Genomic DNA, 22,024 nt, shown 5'->3' on the forward strand with positions numbered 1-22,024 from the left:
GCGTTCCAGAGTTATTACCTCATAAAGGGACAGTGGTCAGAATTGTAAAAATTGGCCCGGGAGTTAACGTGCAAACCACCCTTGGTAGTGAAGGGTTAAAGATACGATGAACCCCAGAAATGAAATTTCCTGAACAGAGAAAGTACATTTTTCTTATTTGGCAAACAAAGAATTTTCCCTGAGTATTTATAAAAAATAACAAACATGCTCATAATGCGAATCCAGGTCAGACGAAAAAATTTGAATGTCATCAAGATATACCACAATAAAACTTCCAATTATATCAGAAAAAAATGTCATTTATAAAGTTCTGAAAGACAGCAGGGGCATTGGTTAAACCAAAAGGCATGACCAGGTTCTTGGATAAACCCTCAGATGCTAAAAAGCTATTTTCCACTCATCACTCTCCCGGATTCGTATCAGATTATATGTCCCTCTAAGGTCAAGCTTAGAAAACCATTTGGCCCCAGTAAGCTGATTATAAAGGTCGGGGATGAGTGGAAGGGAGTAAGTATTTTTAACAGTAATTTTGTTTAATTTACGGAAATCAAGGCATGGGGCGGAGCCCCATCCTTCTTTTTCACAAAATAGAATCCAGCCACTACAGGCGAGGAGGAGAGGGACAGATATAACCCTTCCATAAACTTTCATTGACATATTCTTTCATAGCGGTCTGTTCCAGTCCTGACAAGTTGTACAGGTGAGCTTTAGGCAATTTGGAATTAGGAATAAGATCAATAATACAATCATAAGGACACTGGGGAGGTAATATCTGTCTCTTTTTCCGAGAACACATCTCCAAAGTCTTTTAGGTATGCCGGCAGACCCTACAGACTAGCGGAACAAATTTTCACAGAATGAAGACACTTTTTATGACAGTTGGAGCCCCACTTAACAATATCCTTTTGCCACCAATCAATTACAGGATTATGAACATGCAGCCAATTAAACCACAACACCAACCCAGCAGGTAAATTATCCAACATATAACAGGAGATGGATTCAGAGTGGACATTTTTAGTGTCAATTCCACCGTTACCAGCTGGACAAAGTTCTGGAGTAACGGTGTTCTGTCAATAGCAACAATCTGAATAGGTCTTTCCAATCTAAATGTCCCTAATCCTAATTTAAGAACCAGTCTAGAATCAATAAAGTTCGCTGCAGACCCACAGTCAATGAATGCAAGAGCAGATAACCACAAGCTTTGGAAACATATTTCCACTTTCAACAGTACTTTATCTGAGGAGTAAAAGGGTAACTGAAAGTCTGGGTGAACTCTTCGAATATCACCCAGACTTAGGCATTTCCCGACAGCTTGTTTGCTTGAGAAAGAAACGTGCAGTCCTTGAGATAATGTCCAGTGTAACCACAGTAGAAGTAGAGTCCTAGATCACACCGATGTCTCCTCTGCACGGGCTGAGAGTTGGCTGTTCCAACCTCCATTGGTACCGTCTCAGGTAAGGAAGCCGACTCGAAAAGAATGACCGAAACCCCTTGCCGCTCATCACTTCTCTCCTGAATTCTACAATCCATATGAATGGCCTGAGTCATGGCCTCCACCAAAGAACAGGGTGGAGAATGCAAATCCAGAGCGTCCTTAAGAGCATCTGTTAGGCCACAGCGAAACTGACACCTGAGAGAAGCATTGTTACATAGAACCTCAGACGACAATTGCCAGAACTCTAAACTATAATCTTTAGTTGTGAAGCCCCTTTGCGTCATGTTCATGATCTTAGTCTCTTCGACCTGGAACCTATCAGGTTCGTCATAAATCATCCCTAAAGCGTCAAAAAAGGCGTCAACAGAAGCGTATTCTGGGGCTAGTGGGGAAAAAGAGAATGCCCAAGTCTGAAGATGCCCATGCAATAGGGACATAACTATACTCACCCGCTGGGACTTATCCCCAGAAGACTGGGGTCATAGAGTAAAAAATAATTTACAGCTCTCCTTAAATACTCTAAATTGATCCTTTCCCCTGAAAATCTGTATATGGCCAGACATAATGTGATGCGAGTCACTAATATGACGCTAGTCACTGCTCACGGACAGGCCGTGAGGCAGAAGAGTCAGATGTTCCTGGGTCTATAACAATGGAGTATGTGGATAACCAAGGGAAAAGACAAATGCGAAAGTCAGGTCACAGTCCAGGGTCAATAACAAGAGCTAGCGGCACAAAAGCTGAAGGACAAGACAAAGGGATTGTGACAGTTGGCATCGTCTGATCTTTTTCATAGATTCATACACTTGCATTGGCGGTTTTGATCAAAGAATCAGACTACGATTGTAAATGTCTCCGTAATTCGATGAGTTCCATTTGGTCCGCAAAAATACACCAACATGTGAACTGCCCAATACACTAAAATGGGTAGGAGTTCTATTTGTGAAAAACTAGGATGAACACAAATGTGAAAAACTGATGTCGGAATGGGGCCTAAGTCAAATGAAACTTCAATCACCGCATTATCAGTCAAAGTAATCAATCATAGCTGACTTCATTTCAGGCGATTGGTTGAAATTGTCCATTTTCATTAACTAAAATTGAATGTCTATGGGCACCTTTTGCAGATACAGGTGCTTTTCGAAAAATTAGAATATCATAAAAAAGTTAATTTATAGTTATAAAGTATTCTAATTTACTCAGATAATGACTTTTGAGTTTTCATTGGCTGTAAGCCATAATCATCAACATTAACGGAAATAAACACTTGACTTGAAATAGATCACTCTGTTTGTAATGACTCTGTATAATATATGAATTTCACTTTTTGTATGGAAGAAGTGAAATAAATTAACTTTTTGGTGATATTCTGATTTTGTGAGAGCACATGTATAACACAATCTCTTTGCCTTTCCTTGTTTCATATATTTTGCTCATTTATTGACTTATCACTAAAGAAAGGACAGCAAAAATGTTCTGATTGAAAAGCCAAGGAGTTGGGTACATGACACTCGGTCTCAGATATTGAAAAGAAAGATAAACACTTTCCTATACTATTGGATATTAGAAATAATAAGGAGCCTGACGTAGGTTTTTTATACTATTCACTGTTTTCCAAAAAACAATTAGCCAAAAACATTTTTGTGGATGAATAAACTAAGAAAACTAGGAAGGCAGTCGTTCTACAATGTACACAAGTATAATACAATAAAAATGTATCTACACAAGATCGTAAAGGAAGTACAGGAAGACGGAGAAGATAATGCAGACTGCTTTGTGTTGCCAGTACATGGAGTCTACATTACGGATTATTGCAGTAACGGTTGGGACATCTAATGTGTGACATGCGGATACAGGACTTGCATTCATAGCTATGCATTAAGTCAACTTAGGAGCATTATAACAAAAGCCGAAGCAAAAAAACAACAATCCTGAGATACACTGGTAGCTGTGACTGTACATGTTGTTACGCAATTATTTATGTTATATTATGTGAACAACATGCTTACCGTTCCTTCTTCACAAAAGTCCAGATGTCTGCAAGCAGTAAAAGCCTACTGCAAACAAGCATAATGGGTCAATAAGCTTGATACGTGCTATCATGCTATCAAAAACAATGTTTAAGCAACTTTGGTTGCTAGCAAACCATATCACTGTTTATTCAATCTGTCACACCAGGTAAATCTATCTTTTTTTCATTTGTAGACTAATGTTATTTTCCTTGTGGTGGTGAATTTCATTTGTCTGTCCAAACATCAAATTTCACCAAGACTAATCAGCAGGTGAAAAAGAGTGATCAAGCCCTTCAAAGATAATAGCTATTGTCCTTAAGTCTCCTTCACACGTCCTAGTGATTCCGATACTGGAAAAACTAGTACTGGTGAGATCCGTAGTCCGTGAGCCATCCGTATGTACATATGTGATATTCATGTGACATCCGTATCAGTGTGTCTGTGTGCTGTTAGTGTGACATGTATGGAATAGAATGCAAAATAGCAATTAAAGAGTGTTATGTATTAAAGATATCCAAAGATAGAGATAAATAGGGATCAGGAATTACCGTATTTCTCGGAATATAAGACGCACCGGACCATATTTTCATAAGAAAAATAGGAAAAAATGGGGGTCCATCTTACAGTCCGAATTCAGCTTACCGGGGGGAAATCAGTAGTGCTGGTGGAGAGTGGTCACAGGGGGTGTTCGGTGGTCCGGCGATGATATGACTCCCATCCCAGACCGATGCGGCAGATTCTGCTGTGCTCGTGGTGCGGGGGCTCCGCCGAAATTTTCTGAAAGTCCAGAGCCCCTGCACATCCATTGATGTGAAGCGGTGGCCTCCGGGAAATTCCATCCCACGCTGGTGTGGCAGTATTCGGTGGGGAGTGTGATCATCGCCCTGCAACGTCGGACCCGACTCCTGCTGCAGCCACACTACTTGTAAGCATATTTCGACTATAAGAGGCACCCCCATTTTTCCCCAAAAATTTTTTAGGAAAAAAGTAGGTCTTATAGTCTGAAAAATACGGTAGATAGATACAGTGGGGAAAATAAGTGTTTGACACACCACCGATTTTGCAAGTTTTCCCACCTATAAAGAATGGAGAGGTCTGTAATTTTTATCCTAAGTACACTTCAACTGTGAGAGACAGAATCTAAAAAAGAAAATCAAATTGTATGTGTCATGCTCGCCATGTCTGTCATGTCTGCCATGTCTGTTTTGCCTCATGACCCCTGGAGCGGTGTGCACGCGCATCTCATGTCTGCTATCCTGCATGTTCCCTAGAGCAGTGTGCACACTCACCTCATGACTGTTGAGCTGCGGGATGCCTGCGTTTCTGCTCTGCCTTCTGTGATCGTCTCGTCATGTCTAGAACCCTTGATCATGTGTCCTTCCTATGTTCCGGCAGAGGCTGGTTCCGCATTCATCTCTGCATGTCTGGAAGTCTGATCATGTGACCTGCCTAGGTTTCAGCACTGGTTCTGCAATCATCCCTGCATGTCTGGAATCCTGATCATGTGACTGCTCCCTGTGATCCTGGAGGATCTGAACTGGAAGTTTTTCCCTGGTCCTGACCCGGAAGTGGAGCTGCTATGCCCGATATCAGACCGCCCATTCCTATGCTCAGGGCCTGAGTATTGTGTTGCTTCCCTGCATGGCTGCTTGGTCTGCTGGGTTGCTCCCTCTATTCTGTGCCCTTGCACTTTGCTCTGTCGTGCGTCTCTGCACACGCTCTGTGCTCGTATTCCGTCTCTTGTCTCGTGCTTTGTCTCGTGTTGTCCTTTGTGCTTTGCTTGTCCTCGCTATGCTTCCTTGTTATGCTATGTTCTGTACCCTGTCCCTGACGTGTTTCTCTACACGTGCAGGTCACCATTCTGTACCCTGTCCCTGACGTGTCTCTCTACACGTGCAGGCCTCCGTTCTGTACCCTGTCCCTGGCGTGCCTCTCTACACGTGCAGGCCTCCGCTCTGTACTCTGTCTAGCCCCAAGGCTCTCCCTTGGCCCGGCTCTGGGCTTCGGCCTACGCTCCGCTGCTAGACTCTGTCCCTGTCCTTGGCGTGTCTCTCCACACGCGCAGGCCTCGTCTTGTACTTTGCCGCTGGCATGCCCTCTGCATGCGCAGGACTCTGCCTCTTACCCTATGCTTTGTCTCTGATGTTTCATGCGCCCTTGCACTTTTCGTACTAGGCTTTGCCGTGCTGTTTCGCACGCGTCTCTGTCCTGTACCTTTGCCTAGCCCTGCCTTGTGGCTCCGTGCCCTCATGCACACGCCTGGTCGCCCTGTGCCTGCCTGTTGTGCCTCAGCCGTGCCACCTCTAGTCGTGCTCGCCTGTGTGCCTCAGTCGTGCCCGCCGTCCAGTGCTATAGTGGTTACCGGCTGTGTGAGCCGCAGCTGTGCCGCCTCTAAGTCGTGCCCGCCTGCTTATGCCACCGTCGGTACCGCCTGCCGGTGCCCCAGCCGTGGTTTCCGTGCTCCCTTGCACGCATGCTGGTTTTCGCACTGTGCCTTTTTGTGCTACTCTTGCACAAAGTCTTTTGCTTACTTTGCTCTGCTCTGAACCCTGTCTTGCCTGCCGGATTCTGTAACCTGCCGACCGCTGCCAGAGGTCCGGACCTAAATGACTGCGGCCTGATGTCCGGAGCTGATTTCCGCAGTCTGATTCCTGGACCCTGTCGGTCGATGCCAGCACCCTGGATTCCGATTCCACCGTACCCTATCTTGGTCCCTGGCGTGTCCTCTGCACGTGCAGGCCTCCGTCCTGTATCTCTCCCTGGCGTGTCTCTTCGCACGCGCAGACCACCATCCCTGTACCTGTCCCTGGCATGCCCCTTGGCATGCGCAGGCCTCCGTCCTGTGAACCTGATCCGGGCGTGTTTGTTGACACGCATCCTGTTTCTAACTTTGTCTTGTCTCCTTGCATGGAACCCTGGTTTGCTTACCGGATGTCCGGAACCTGCCGATCACCTTCAGAGCTACAGAACCTGATGTCCCGGTTGATCGTTGCCTGCTGTCTGGAGTCCGATGTCCTCGTGCCTCTGTCTACCATCTGCACGTACCATGCTTTGGACCTCGGCGTGCTGTTGCACGCACCTTGCTCTGTGTACTCTGTGTGTTCACGTTTTGCACCTGTTATACCCTGAAGTGTTCCTCATGCCTTGGACCTCGGCGTGCCCTTGCACGCATCTTGCTTTATGTACTTTGTGTGTTCACGTTTTGCACCTGTTGTACCCAGAAGTGTTCCTTAATGAAGTTTCCTTGAACTAACATCTTGTCTCGCCTTGTCTTGTTTCTCTGAGCTGGCCGTCTGGTCCAGCTGCTGTGGTGACTCACCCCCTTGGACTTGCCCCTGACACTCCCTGTATAGGGGGTGCATTCTCACTAGGTCAGCTCGCCCTAGGTGGGTGGGTGCCACGGCCCAGAGGGTCCACTCATTCAAAAGGAAAACGACTCAGCGTAAGCTGACGCTCGTCACAGTATGATTTCTAAATAATAGTAATAAGTATTTAATCACCTAGCAAGAATTCTCTCTCACAAACCAGATAGTTTTTCTTTAAGAGGCCCTCCTACTCTGCACTCATTACCTGTATTAAATGTACCTGTTTGAACTTGTTACTTGTATAAAAGACACCTGTCCACACACTCAATCAATCACACTCCAATCTCTCCACCATGGCCAAGACCAAAGAGCTATTTAAGTACACCAGGGACAAAATTGTTGACCTGCACAAGGCTGGGATGGGTTACAGGACAATAGGCATGCAGCTTGGTTATTAGAAAATGGAAGAAACCCAAGATGACTGTCAAACTTCTTCGATCTGGGGCTCCACGCAAGATCTCGCCTTGTGGGGTAAGGATGATTCTGAGAAAGGTTAGGAATCAGCCCAGAACTATAAGGGAGGACCTTTCCAGGTCCGTTTGAAGTTTGCCAATTACCATCTGGTTGATCCAGAGGAGACACGGGAGAAGGGCATGTGGTCAGATGAGACCAAATTAGAACTTTTTGGTATCAACTCTACTTGCTGTGTTTGGAGGAAGAAGAAGGATGAGTACAACCCCAAGAACACCTCCCCAACCGTGAAGCATGGTGGGACAATATGATACTTAGGGAGTGCTTTTCTGCAAAGGGGACAGGAAGACTGCAACGTATTGAAGGGAGAATGGATGGGGTCATGTATCCTGAGATTTTGGCCAACAACCTCCTCCACTCAGTAAGAGCATTGAAGATGGGTCATGGCTGGGTCATCCAGCATGACAATGACCCGAAACACACAACCAGGGACACTAAAGAGTAGCTCTGTAAGCTGCATTTCAAGGTCCTGGAGTGGTCTAGCCAGTCTCCAGACCTAAACCCAATAGAAAATCTTTGGAGGGAGCAGAAACTCAATATTGCCCAGCGACATCCCCGAAACCTGAAAGATCTGGAGAAGATTTGTATGGAGGAGTGGGCCAAATTTGGTTAAGAACTACAAGAAACGTCTGACCTCTGTAATTGCAAGCAAAGGTTTCTGCACCAAATAATAAGTTGTTTTTCTATTGCATCAAATACTTTTTTTTCCATACAATAAAATGCAAATTAATTATGTGAAAGTCATACAATGTGATTTTCTGAATTTGTTTTAAGAGTCTGTCTCTCACAGTTGAAGTGTACCTACTATAAAAATTACTGACGGCTCTATTCTTTGTAGGTGGGAAAATTTGCAATATCAGCACTGCATCAAATAATTATTTGCCACACTGTAGATAGATAGATAGATATATAAAATAAATAAATACCTAAAAAAAAAGTTTGGGGAGTCTCTTAATTTTATTATTAGCCCCTTTACCCCCAAGCGTGGTTTGCATGCTAATGACCGGCCCAATTTTTACAATTCTGACCAATTGTCCCTTTATGAGGTAATAACTATGGAACGCGTCCATGAATCCCGGTGATTCTAGCAATGTTTTCTCATGACACTTCAGAATAGTGATAAAATTTATTTGATATGACTTTGGTTTATTTGTGGAAAAAAAAACAGAAATTTGGTGAAAATTTCGCAATTTTCCAAGTTTGAATTTTCATGCCCTTAAATCACAGAGATATGGCATATAAAATACTTAATAAGTAACATTTCTCACATGTTTACTTTACATCAGCACAATTTTGGAACAAAATTTTTTTTTTGTTAGGAAGTTATAAGGGTTAAAAGTTAAACAGCGATTTCTCATTTTTACACCACCACTTCTTTTTAGAGACCACATCACATTTGAAGTCACTTTGAGGTGTCTATATGATAGAAAATACCCAAAAGTGACCGTATTCTAAAAACAGCACCCCTAAAGGTTCTCAAAACCACATTCAAGAAGTTTATTAACCCTTCTGGAGCTTCACAGGAATTTTTGGAATGTTTACAAAAATGAACATTTAACTTTTTTTTCACAAAATTTACTTCAGATCCAAATTTTACCAAAGGTAACAGGAGAAATTGGGCCCCAAAAGTTATTCTGCAATTTGTCCTGAGTACACCGATTACTGATATGTGCAGGTATACTACTGTTTGGGTGCATGGCAGAGCTCGGAAGGGAAGGAGCCCCGCTTGACTTTTCAATGTAAAATTGGCTGGAATTGAGATTGGACGCCATGTCGTGTTTGGAGGGCCACTGATGTGCCTAAAAAGTGGAAACCCCCCACAAGTGACACCATTTTGGAAACTAGACCCCCCAAGGAACTTATCTAGATGTGTGGTGAGCACTTTGAACCCCCAAGTGCTTCACAGAAGTTTACATTTTTTCCACAAAAATAATCTTTTCACCTTCAATATTTTATTTTCCCAAGGGTAACAGGAGAAATTGGACCCCAAAAGTTATTCTGCAATTTTTCCTGAGTACGCTGATATCCCATATGTTGGGGTAAACCACTGGGTGCATGGCAGAACTCAGAAGGGAATGAGCGCAGTTTGACTTTTTCAACGCAAAATTGGTAGGAATTGAGAACGGACGCCATGTCACATTTGGAGAGCCCCTGATGTGCCCAAACAGTGGAAACCCCCCAAAAGTGACACCATTTTGGAATCTAGACCCCCCCCCAAGGAACTTATCTAGATGTGTGGTGAGCACTTTGAACCCCCAAGTGTTTTACTAAAGTTTATAACGCCTGGCCGTGAAAATAGAAAATTATATTTTTTTCCCACAAAAATGATCTTTGAGTCCCCAATTTTTAATTTTCCCAAGGGTAACAGGAGAAATTGGACCCAAAAAGGTTTTGTCCAATAGATGCGCCTTTTCTGGGCAGCTGCAGGCTGCTATTTGTAGGCTGGGGGGCCTATATCAATGGCCCCTTTCCAGCCTGAGAATACCAGGCCCCAGCTGTGAGCTTTAACAAGGCTGGTTGTCAAAAATAGGGGGGACCCCATGCAGTTTTTTTTTACATTATTTAGTTAAATAATTTAAAAAAACAGCGTGGGACCCCTCTGTTTCTGATAACCAACCTTGCTGAAGCTGACAGCTGAGAATTTCCCCCCAGCTGTGAGTTTTGCCTGGCTGGTTATAGAAAATACAGGGGAACCCACATCATTTTTTTCATTTATTTATAGCGCAGGCGGCTGCTGATGAATACCCCATCAGCTGCTCCTGCTGTCACTGTTATTAGCAGCAGCAGGGTTAGGCTGATGGGAGTAATAGTCCCATCAGCTGCCACCTGCTGTCTCTTTTATCACTTAAATGTAACTCTCATCATTCTACCCTGCTCAAGTAGGCAGATCAGGGGAGAATGATGACAGCAGTGTTCAGCACCCGGCGCCGGGGAACAGCGCTTACTGCAACGCTTTTTGCCTGGCCCTGCCCAAGTGGTACTGATGCAGCACATGTGCCACACGTATTACAAACATGGACACTGACATCTCTGGTACCGGAAATATCAGGAAGTATGAAAGAGGCCTTATAGCGGGTTTTTATGCTTGGCAGCTGTCACACGCTAAAAGACGCTTTTTATTGCAAAAAATAGTTTTTGCATCGCCACATTTTGAGAGCTATAATTTTTTCCATATTTTGGCCCACAGAGTCATGTGAGGTCTTGTTTCTTGCGGGACGAGCTGACGTTTTTATTGGTACAATTTTCGGGCACATGACATTTTTTGATCGCTTTCTAATCCGATTTTTGGGAGACAGAATGAGCAAAAAAGAGCAATTCATGAATATCTTGGGGAGGGCGCTTATACCGTTCCGTGTGTGGTAAAATTGATAAGGCAGTTTTATTCTTCGGGTCATTATGATTACAGCGATACCTCATTTATATTTTTTTATGTTTTGACGCTTTTTTATAATAAAAACTATTTTATAGAAAAAATAATTATTTTTACATCACTTTATTCTGAAAGCTAGAACTTTTTTATTTTTCCGCTGACACAACTGTATGGCGGCTCTTTTTTTGCGGGACAAGATGACGTTTTCAGTGGCACCATGTTTATTCATATCTGTTGGCGGTATGATGATAAAGCGTTGTTTTTTGCCTATTTTTATGGTGTTCACTAATGGGGTTAACTAGTGGGACAGTTTTATAGGTCGCTTTGTTGCGGACGCGGCGATACCAAATATGTCTACTTTTATTGTTTATATTTTTTTTCATTCAAATCTTTATTTAGAGATAAAAAAATCAATATACTGTATATTCTATCATTACTTTTGATTTTTTAAAAAACATTTATACAATTATTTTAAATTTTCTTTTTTTTCCTTTTTCCTAACTTTGTTGCTTAGTCCCACTATGTGACAACCATTTTTTGCATGCTGATCGCTCCTATAGTAAGCAGATGAAGCAGCATACCATAGAAGCTGTCAGGGCTGCACTGACACAGGGAAACTTGCTGATCATGCACTGCGCATGATCAGCAAGATCACTAGCTCTGGTGAACCGGATGTCATGACAACATCCGCTCACCATGGCAACAATCGGGATCCCGCGTCACGCCGCAGGGTCTCCGATCCAAAGGCAGAGGGGCTGTCCGCCCCTGTGCCAGCTTCCGGAATGCTGCGATCTTGTTTGATCGCAGTATTTCGGGGGTTAGAGTGCCAAGAGCGGTCTGTGACTGCTCCTGGCACTTAGTGCCGGGTGTCAGCAGTGAGAATAAGCTGACACCCGGCCACGATCGGCAGCCAATCGCGATGACGTAATATTCCATCCATGGTCAAATTGGCCTAGGGCACATGGACGGAATATTACATCTAATTTCAGTAATTTCAGAAAGGGGTTAATCAGCTGAGGGAAAGCAGACAGCTGGTGGCGGCTGTTATTATTCTTGGAAGAAACCATTATCCATAATGCCTATTAATATCAGCTCACACTTGTCTGTGTAGCCTTTACTGGTTATGAAAAAGGGGAACCTGCAGTAACCTTACTGATGACATTGCTCACACAGTGAGAAATTTCTCACACTGCGAGCATTGACGTCAGTTAGGTTATCGCAGTACACAGGGTTGCTCACATAGAGGTTACCATGAAAATCGTTGTCTGTGACTAGCGGTAACCTTAATTACATCACTGCAGCCGCGTTCTCACGGTACTACCAGTGTGTTCCGGCAGCTGTACTGATAGGTCACATTACTGATGTCACTGATCAGTAAAGCATTCATATGCAGCAGAGTTGGGGATCGTCGTAGATTTTACGGTGGACCACTTTGGATTATTTTTCATTTGTATGGTAACAAATGGCTAAAAGAGGGTCAGAGAGTGATATTTTCAATTAAAGGACTTTTTTCTGTGTGCGTGGTTTTACTTTTGACTACGGGGTTAGTAATGGGGTGTCTTATAGATGCCTCTCTATTACTAACCCCTGGGCTTGATGCCAGCCAACAATACAAAGCTGACATGAACCCCTAAACCATTACTCCACTTGCCAATGCACAAAGGCAAGCGGGAAGAGCCAAAGCTAAATGCCAGAATTGCAGCATCTATAAGATGTGCCATTTCTGGGGCGGCTGATATCCATGACCCCTTCCTAGCCTATTAATATCAGCCTGCAGCTGTCTGTTTAGCCTTATTGGTTATTAAAAATAGGGGGTAACCCACATCATTATTTTTTGAGGGTCCCCTATTAATAGGCTGGGAACCTTTATGGATATTAAAGGGAATCTGTCACCCTTTTTTTGGCCTTTCACCTGCCGGCATAGACATCGGGGGCTTATCTACAGCATTACAGAATGCTGTAGATAAGCCCCCCGATGTCTATGCCGGCAGCTAATAGGGGAAAAAAAGGGTGACAGATTCCCTTTAACTCCTTCCCAGAATAATAACATCAGCCTACAGCTGTCTGCTTTCCCTCAGCTGGTTAACAAAATTAAGGAGGACCCCACGCCATTTTATTTATTTACTTTATGCACACTATTCACTGACGGCGGTTGCTGACTACAACATTCATCAGCGTCGCCTAGTCTCGATGATCGAAGGGAGACCAGGTGAGTATGATAAGAGTTGTAGTCAGCAACCGCAGCTGTGAAAAGCATTAACTGTACTGCTTTCCCCAGCTGCTGAAGCATTTAATTCTGGGACGTGTCACAATGATATAATCTGTGTAGCATGATTGTGCACATCTGTGGCACGCATTTCATCTGTGGTGCTGGAAAAAAAGGACATGTCTGCGGGTTCTTCACACAGACACACGGTTCGTGTGAAAAACTCAACATGTGCGCTCCACCACTGAATACAATAGGTGTGCGTGTCCGTATTCGCTGTCCTTAAAAAACAGACCGCATATGGACATAAAAATGGATGTGTGAAGGGGGCCTTATATCGTATCTATGCAACAATCTTTTTTTTTTCTTAAAAGACATAATTGCATAAGAAACAGAAAAACTATACTTATTGTCCGATAATGAATATAACATTGATTTCCCCCGATACGAAATTAATTTATAATGGACCAAAGGAACATTAAGGATATGTTCCCATGATGATTATTTGGTGAGTTTTTGATGTAACAGAATTTCTGTTGCATTTCTACAATTATTACGTAACTACTGTAAAGTTAACTGAGTTTTTCATTGTGTTTTTTTTACGTGCGCTTTTATTGCACTTTTTACCTGTGTACTGTTTGTTTCTAATGCAATTCTATGTAGAAAACTGCATTTAAAACTCAGTCTCGCTGCAAAAGAAAATAACATGTTGCAGATTTCAAACACGCACCGGAGGAGAATTTACGCGGAGTAAATAAAAGCGCAGTGGGCAGGAGATTTCTATAAGTCCCATTCACTTTGCTACAACTGTAAGATGCTGCACGGAGAAGATTCTTAGTGTCAAAAACTCACAGTGTCAATACAAAAAATGGTGGGGGGAACAAGAGGCGCAATAGTGCCCTATCACTAGTGACACTTGAAGTATGAGCGGTATAATACAGTTCCACTCACCTATTCCAGTTGTGTAACCCACAACTGGCTTGAGAGCATATCACAGAATCAGCTGCTGCAGGACCTCCACCAACCACTCACACGTGGAAAAACCTTCAGAAAGTTGGGGGAAGCAGGGTGTGTTGCAGTCCGCGCTGCCGAGATTCACAAATCACCTGGGATACAAGATGTTGTAACAGTGTACTCCTTTATTTCCTCCTCCTTCCCGAGGAGGAAATAAAGGAGTACACTGCTACAACATCTTGTATCCCAGGTGATTTGTGAATCTCGGCAGCGCGGACTGCAACACACCCTGCTTCCCACAACTTTCCAAAAACTCACAGTGGGAACTTAACCTTGGGGAAGAGTCTCATGGGCTTCTAACTTGCACAAGGATTGCAACACAATGCTCAGATTGGCCATCGTCTCTTCTGACATGAGCGTGATATCATGTTTTTCTATGCCACTCTCATGCTTAGGTCGGGAGAGTCGATGGCCAGTCCAAGCATTGCTTTGTCATCATCGTCGGAGTTATATGCCCATTGAACTGTTCCCTTAAAGGCAGTCTGTCACCACTAAATGACTATTCAAACCAAGCATAGGTGCTCGGGGCAGCCTTGGGATATCCAGGAAGTTCAATGCACATTACCACTTACTTATTTTCCATCTCGGCACACTTCTTCCTTGGCTGACAGCTCTAGATTTACAGAGTGTGCCGTAAATAGACAGACGTAGGTGGGAAAGAGATTGAATTGCTTGTCTACGTCAGGGGTGCACTGAGTGAATGTGCTTCCTTGGTTTGAACAGTCATTTTTTACTAACTACTACATACAAAGAGGTTGTCTGTTTTGTACAATCCCTTTTTATTAGATGGGTTGTGCAATGTGGAAAGGAGCATTACACATTTCTGATTGATACCAATGCACTTTCCTTGGTATTTGTGAACATACAGGGTTCCCAAGAATGCCATACTTTGCATTTGTGCGTCTTTCTAGCTTTGGAAATACAGTGTTTTTGATTTCACCCATAGAATCACGGATTTGCAGAATTTCCAAGAAAGCAACTTTATGGCATGTTCCATTGTATACCGAGTTATGGAGAAGTTTTCACCTAAAAATGGTAATCCCATTAGGGGATAATGTGACAACTCATAGGGCCACCAAATGGCAGTTTATGAAATTCCTAAGAATGTGCAATGCAGAGCCATATAAACATGGTGTATACAACTTGTGGGCATAACTTTGTCATGTGCGTGAGGCTTTACTTTACTCTGTTAAGTTTACAGAGTGGGAGCCACCTGAAGAACGGGCATGTCACTTATTTTAACCACTTCATGGTTTTCAAACTAGCGATGTCGTTTTTACTATTTCAGGAAAGGGTAGTCTTTTTGCTGAGTTTTTGGAGTTTTTGAGGAATTTTTAGTTTTTTAGAAGGATTTTTGGAAAGTTTCTGCTCCAAAGACTCAGCTAAAAGGGTATGTGGACACTACGTCTATTACACTAAGGCAGAACCTGCCGAGCAGAAAAATGCTTCAGGAAATTCGTGGGGTTTTTTGTTTTTCTACCCATTTTTTTGTGATGTCTTTTTTACTGTCATTCTCCAGTTGTTTTTTTAATTTGATTGAATAATGAAGTGATCACTAGCGTTTTTACACACTGAATCAAGTTATGAAGTTGGAAATGTTATGGAAAGGGAAATAATTAACAATTACCATGTCTTACTTTCTAGAGGCAAACATTGAAACTACTTGGGTCCAACGTAAAATATATAACAGGGCCTCTCAACAACTACCATGTGCTAGTTATAATACTGGTGTTGTCTAAATTATCTCAGTGGTCTTTGTCTTCTTCTTGAACACAGAACCAGGCTGTAATTTCTACACCCCCTATGGCTGCGCCCCGGCTCCTCTACATGGATGTGAGGTAGTGTACTTCACTGAGATTGTTTCTTCATGGCTGTGGCACTCTTTAACAGTCCTAATACCGTGCCTTTCTGTAAGAGAAAATGCCTGATTATATGTATTAACTATTATTTTCTTTCTGGAATCTTTATATTAAGATTTGAACATTTGTGTGACATAATAAAGACTCTAACAGGATGTTTTAAAAATCTATAGAGGCCTCAAACACCTAAAGGTGCCAATTTCGGTGACAGCACCATAAAATCTGTAAAGACCTGAAACAACTAAAGATTGCCAATTTCGGTGACAGCACCATCAAATCTGTAAAGACCTGAAACACCTAAAGAGTGCCAATTTCGGCTATATAACCATCTAATCTATAAAGGCCCAAACAACTAAAGATTGACAATTTCGGTGATATCACCGTCTAATCTATAAAGGCCCAAACACCTAAAGGTTGCCAATTTTGGTGGTACCACCATCTAATGTGCATGAGGGCCTTCCGATGCTCAAAGCTGACAAATCTACACACTAGAATCGTTCCACTCCTTCACTAGATTAGAATCCTGAGGTTTCTGGCAGTGACTTTCTTCCCTCTCCTCACTGAGAGGATTCATCCGAGAGCCATCTAAGGTGTGTATGGCCTCTCATGGTGCAAAACTGAAATATACTACATGTAAATCCACCCAAATAGTCATAAGGGTATGTTGTTAGCAAGTAAACAGCACATCCCAAGCCATTCTAAATACAGCACCATATTTGGCACCTGACAATGAGTTGGCATCCACTCACTACAAGCTATAATGCAAAACGTAAAAGGCGAAGTCTTATTATAGACAAATGTTTAGAAATGAAAAACATTTTCAGATTAACTCTGTTCATCAACAGAATCAAATACAATTGCTTACCTGGTACTGCTGCCCGGTGCAAAGAATTAGATGGTCATACGGTACTTTTCTATCATTGGAAACAATCACAAACTTGGCAGCTCTGTCTATGCCAGTCATTTTACCAACCACAACATTAACCCAGGATCGAAGTGACATCAGCGCATAATCTTTATCATTATAACAGTGGCTGGGAAAAGAAAAAAAAAGCCCCGTAAGTGACATTTTAGCAGCTGACAGCAGGCTTTAATTAGACATCTGGTGGGTTGCTGGAGATCCTCTAGTGGTTTAAGTCTGTTGTCTTGCAGTGAGCTTTCCAAAAGCCTATAGCGAGAGATTAGAATTCAGCACTCTGAATAGCCGACATCCACAAAACAAAACAGTACTTTACAGCAGCGGCCAATTCCTCAACGGTGGAGGCAGCCAGTATTGGATCTAATACCTTCTGGTTCTTTTGGGTTTTTACTGAGACTATAACAAAGCTGTTTCTATGATACACATAATGAAACTCGCAAGATATATAGAACAGCAGAATATGTTTATTGAACGTCTGCTGCAAACTCCAACAGACCCAGCACCTTGGCACTGTGTGGTGTAATCTCCCATTGTAAACATGGCCTGCACCCCACTGTCATCGATGGCTGATCAGTGCCATTAGGGATTGGATTTCTAGGTTCCCCAAGGATACACAAAGATGGAGATCTCTGAGTCTTTCAAAAACAACAAGTTTTCTACTGGAAACCGCTCCATGAAATTCTCCTTCTATAGGATATTTTTTTTTAGGAGTTTTTGGAGTGGATACTCTCCAAAATACTCCTCGAAAACTGTGGATTTGCCATAAAAATAAGCTAAAGTTGAATTTAAGCTACAAACACTGCTAAAAAAAAAAAAAAGAGTGTGAACACACCCTTAGGGTATGTGTACACGGCATCATGTAGACGCTGGCAAAGCTGCCAAGTTTTGCCACGTGAAGCCGCTTCCATAAAACGCCAAAGGTCATTTTTGCGGTGGCTCTGCTGTGGCGTCTTTTACTTTACTCTGTTAAGTTTACAGAGTGGGAGCCACCTGAAGAACGGGCATGTCACTTATTTTAACCACTTCATGGTTTTCAAACTAGCGATGTCGTTTTGACTATTTCAGGAAAGGGTAGTCTTTTTGCTGAGTTTTTGGAGTTTTTGAGGAATTTTGAGTTTTTTAGAAGGATTTTTGGAAAGTTTCTGCTCCAAAGACTCAGCTAAAAGGGTATGTGGACACTACGTCTATTACACTAAGGCAGAACCTGTCGAGCAGAAGAATGCTTCAGGAAATTCGTGGGGTTTTTTGTTTTTCTACCCATTTTTTTGTGATATCTTTTTTACTGTCATTCTCCAGTTGTTTTTTTAATTTGATTGAATAATGAAATGATCACTAGCGTTTTTTTTAAGCAAAACCGATGGCAAAACACTGCAAAAGATGTGCCGGAGTCTTCAAGGCTTCTTTTGAGCTTCCCAATGACTTGAATTACAATGTACACAGTGTCTTTCAAGCTAAAAACGCTGTTGGAAGTCTGAAGCAGTTAAAAGACATTCAAAATATTGAACGCATACAGTGCCTTGAAAAGTATTCATACCTTGTAAACTTTTCCACATTTTTTCATGTTACACCCACAAACTTAAAGGTATTTTATTTGGATTTTATGTGATATACCAACACAGTTGTAGTTATACTGAGAATAAATTACACACATGGACTTAATGTACTAATTATGTGACTTCTGGAGGCAATTTATTTAGGGGTATCACACTACAGGGGTGCTGAATACAAATGCAAGTCACAATTCAGATTTATATTTTTAAACTAATTAGAAAACCCTTTCCTTTACACTTTACAAAGACTTGCTACTTACACACGTGGTCAAAATTGTTGGTACCCCTCGTTTAATGACAGAAAAACCCACAATGGTCACAGAAATAACTTGAATCTGACAAAAGTAATAATAAATAGAAAATCTATGAAAATGAACAAATGAAAGTCAGACTATTCTGAAGTGGCCTTCTATGAGACCTGACCTAAATCCTATTGAGCATCTTTGGAAAGAACTGAAACGTGCCGTCTGGAAAAGGCAACCTTCAAACACGAGACAACTGGAGCAGTTTGCTCTTGACGAGTGGGCCAAAATACCTGTCGAGAGGTGCAGACGTTTCATTGACACTTACAGGAATCGTTTGATTGCAGTGATTGCCTCAAAAGGTTGTGCAACAAAATATTAAGTTAAGGGTACCATCATTTCTGTCCAGGCCTATTTCATGAGTTTTATTTATTTTTTTTAAATTCTGTGGAAGAATGGTTGAAAAGCATTGTCTGACTTTCATTTGTTCATTTTCATAGATTTTTTATTTATTACTTTTGTCAGATTCAAGTTATTTCTGGGTCCATTGTGGGTCTTTCTGTCAATAAACGAGGGGGACCAACAATTTTGACCACGTGTGTAGTGTTGGTGTAGCACATAAAATACCAATAAAAAAAATTAAGTTTGTGGGTGTAATGTGAAAAAATGTAGAAAAGCTCATGAGGTATGAAAACTTTTTGAAGTCACTATACATAGCAATAAGATTTTTACGTAAAAATGTATATGTTCATTCTTTTGAGTATTTTCTGATAAAGATATTGTGTTCACATAACAATCCCTTTCAATGTGGTCAAATTCAGTTTTTACTTCTCATAATTTCTTGTATGCAAAAAAACCTTAAAATATTGTTGGTGAGCTGGATCTGATTTTCATCGGTGAACTGGATCCCATTTTTATCTCTATTTATCCATATACACTAATAAGTTTAATACCCCGTAAATGAGCAAGAGCATAGAGCGGTTAACCAAATTTCTGTTACAGCTCTAGTGTTGTTGGAACAAGAATGGACAGCAACATTATATAACATATACCTATGGATAAGGCTTTGTATGCTTTTTTTCCCCCTACTCCCTGTATTTTGGGGAAGGGACTGTATTAGGGGGAGGAGCTAGAGGTAGAGCTCCATCCTCTTATCTAGATAAAATATTGTCAACACCAATTGCCATCTCCTATCACAGTAATGTAATATTCTGTCTAGGAATTGAGAATTTTTATAATGACTCATCAATTTTGACAAAGAAGGAAGCAGATTTCTCTGATAAGTTATATTACAAAGATGCTTATTTTCATGTGCACTATTGATTTATGAAATAAAAATTAAAATGATGACTACTCTTTAACCCCTTCACTAGAGATGAGCGAACCTTTTAAGGTTTGATTTGGTTCGGATCGTCGAACGTCCTGATGTTCAACGAAGACTTCGGCGAAATACCCAAACCCCACTGACTTTAATGGGAGGTAAAACCAAACACATAGACAACACCTTCAGGGGGGCAAAGTAGCTGCCAAAATAGCTAAAATTAGGAGAAGACAACAGAAAAAGTACCATCAATTGACCCATCAATAACGATATAAATAAATATTTTTTTTAAAAAATTGACGTGGGTTTCCCTGTATTTTTGATAACTTGCCAGGGAAGCAACCCTCAGCTGTCAGCAATAGCAAGGCTGGTTATCAAGAATATAGGGATCTTCAAGCTGGTTTTTTTTTTTAATTATTTAAATAAAGAAATAAAAAAATGGCTTGGGTTCCCTCCCATTTTTACAACCAGCCAAGCTAAAGCTGACAGCTGGGGGCTGCTATTCCCAGGCTGGTAAAGGGCTATGGATATTGGCCCCTGCCAGGCTAAAAATAGCAGCCCACAGCCACCCCAGAAAAGACACATCTATTAGCCTGACCCGACTTTTCCCACTTTCCCTGTAGCAGTGGCAATTGAGGTTCATATTTGTGTGGCTGATGTCACCTTTGTATGGTCCTGTGACATCAAGCCCATACTTTAGTAATGGAGAGGCATCTATAGGATGCCTCTCAATTACTTATCTTATAGTTATATTATAAATAAACACACAGCCACATAATGTCCTTTAATTGAAAGAATGACACAAACTCCTTCAATGGATCTAAATTAACCAACACACACGTCATCGCCCAGTCCACAGAAACCATGGTCTCCTGTAGCAGAATTAAAATACTAAACAACAATATTTCTTGCCTGCCTGCCAAAAAGATAATAATCCATCTGTACCATGATGGGTCTAGCACTGTTACATCTAGATGGCAGACTGCATTGTTGCATGATGTGACTATGCGGTCTACCATCCAGCAAAGACACTGAGCAGCATGTGCTACCGCTGCTCAGTATCTCGCCGCAAACTCCTATCATCTGACTGACGTCACTGAGTGCCGTTATAAATTTTACCACAGCGCACAAGCTGACGTCAGAGAGTTGAACCGAGTACACTGACTGTGAACTCCCAGGACCTTTCTCACGGAACTGCGAGCGTGAGTAATTTCTCACACTCGTGGCAACATCAGTCAGGTCATAGACGTACACCGCGAGACACTGAGCAGCGGCAGCTAGAGCAGTCACGACACAAATGGATTATTGTCTTCTCTGCTGACAGGTGATGAATATTGTTATTTATTATTTTAATTCTGCTACAGGAGACATTGGCTTCTGTAGACTGAGCAATGATATAAGTATGGTTTAATTTAAATTCATTAAAGGAGTCTGTCATTCTTTCTGTTAGGGATGGCGGAACGCACTAAATATAAAATAATAGAAAGTGCATTCGCCACCCGGGGTCCACCATGCAGAGGTGTTAAACTGCTGCTATATAATGGCAGACGCACAATATGGCGGTATATCGCACACGGGTTGAACGTCACCCGGTGTGCACTGGGTGTACTCTGTTATGCTCACAGAGACGCCTTAAGGCATAAACATAAATGCCGAGCCTGTTGGCCACACAGGTCTCAGCGGTGTGCACGCACGGTATATGGTCACAGGACTCGGGCCCAAGACTCAGGGTCGGTGTCCGTCTAGACCTACCGTGCGTGCGGCATCACTACCGCGGACACCCCAAGTGCTGCTGACTGCAGCGCGGCGAATGAACCAGCCACTGCATGACAATGCCCAAGAGGGGGCGCACTGTCAGACGCTAGCACTGTGTATATGTGCAATGTGGCCTGAAGCGTGCCACTGACTGGAGTTGACTCTAAGACTAAGTCCCTATCCACACACGTAATATCAGAGGGAGGGGATCTTAATGAGTCATTCGCAGGCACATGCATCATCATTCACACAGTAGCAAGTAAAGTCTATACTAGCGCATGGCTGAGCGGCCATGCGACCTTTTATAGCCGTGTGGGACCTTCCAGATCTCTGGGATGGACCAATCAGATCAGGAGAAGGACCTGAGCACGTGACTTCCGATCTCCAATGGGAGAACGTCTCATGAGCATGCCCAGTAACGTGACGAGAGGACTTAGCCACTGGAGTGGCTTGCTGCAGGACAGCCTGCGCTGCTTTTGCTGACCAAGAGGTGGCAGCAACA

At 42.4% G+C, this 22,024-nt stretch overlaps 1 protein-coding gene across 3 annotated transcripts in view; it reads right to left on the bottom strand.

Annotated features, from left to right (window-relative positions):
- Nucleotides 1–22,024, bottom strand: part of CFAP61 (cilia and flagella associated protein 61) — a 439,348-nt gene that overhangs the window by 152,609 nt on the left and 264,715 nt on the right. For all 3 annotated transcript variants that reach the window (XM_073557422.1, XM_073557421.1, XM_073557423.1), the window contains exon 20: nt 16,601–16,769. In XM_073557422.1, coding sequence (XP_073413523.1) covers nt 16,601–16,769 — 169 coding nt within the window. The remainder of the gene's footprint in view (nt 1–16,600; nt 16,770–22,024) is intronic.

Source organism: Dendrobates tinctorius, unplaced genomic scaffold (genome assembly GCF_039654945.1).
Source record: "Dendrobates tinctorius isolate UK_male_01 unplaced genomic scaffold, ASM3965494v1 ptg000250l, whole genome shotgun sequence".
Lineage (NCBI taxonomy): Eukaryota > Metazoa > Chordata > Amphibia > Anura > Dendrobatidae > Dendrobates > Dendrobates tinctorius.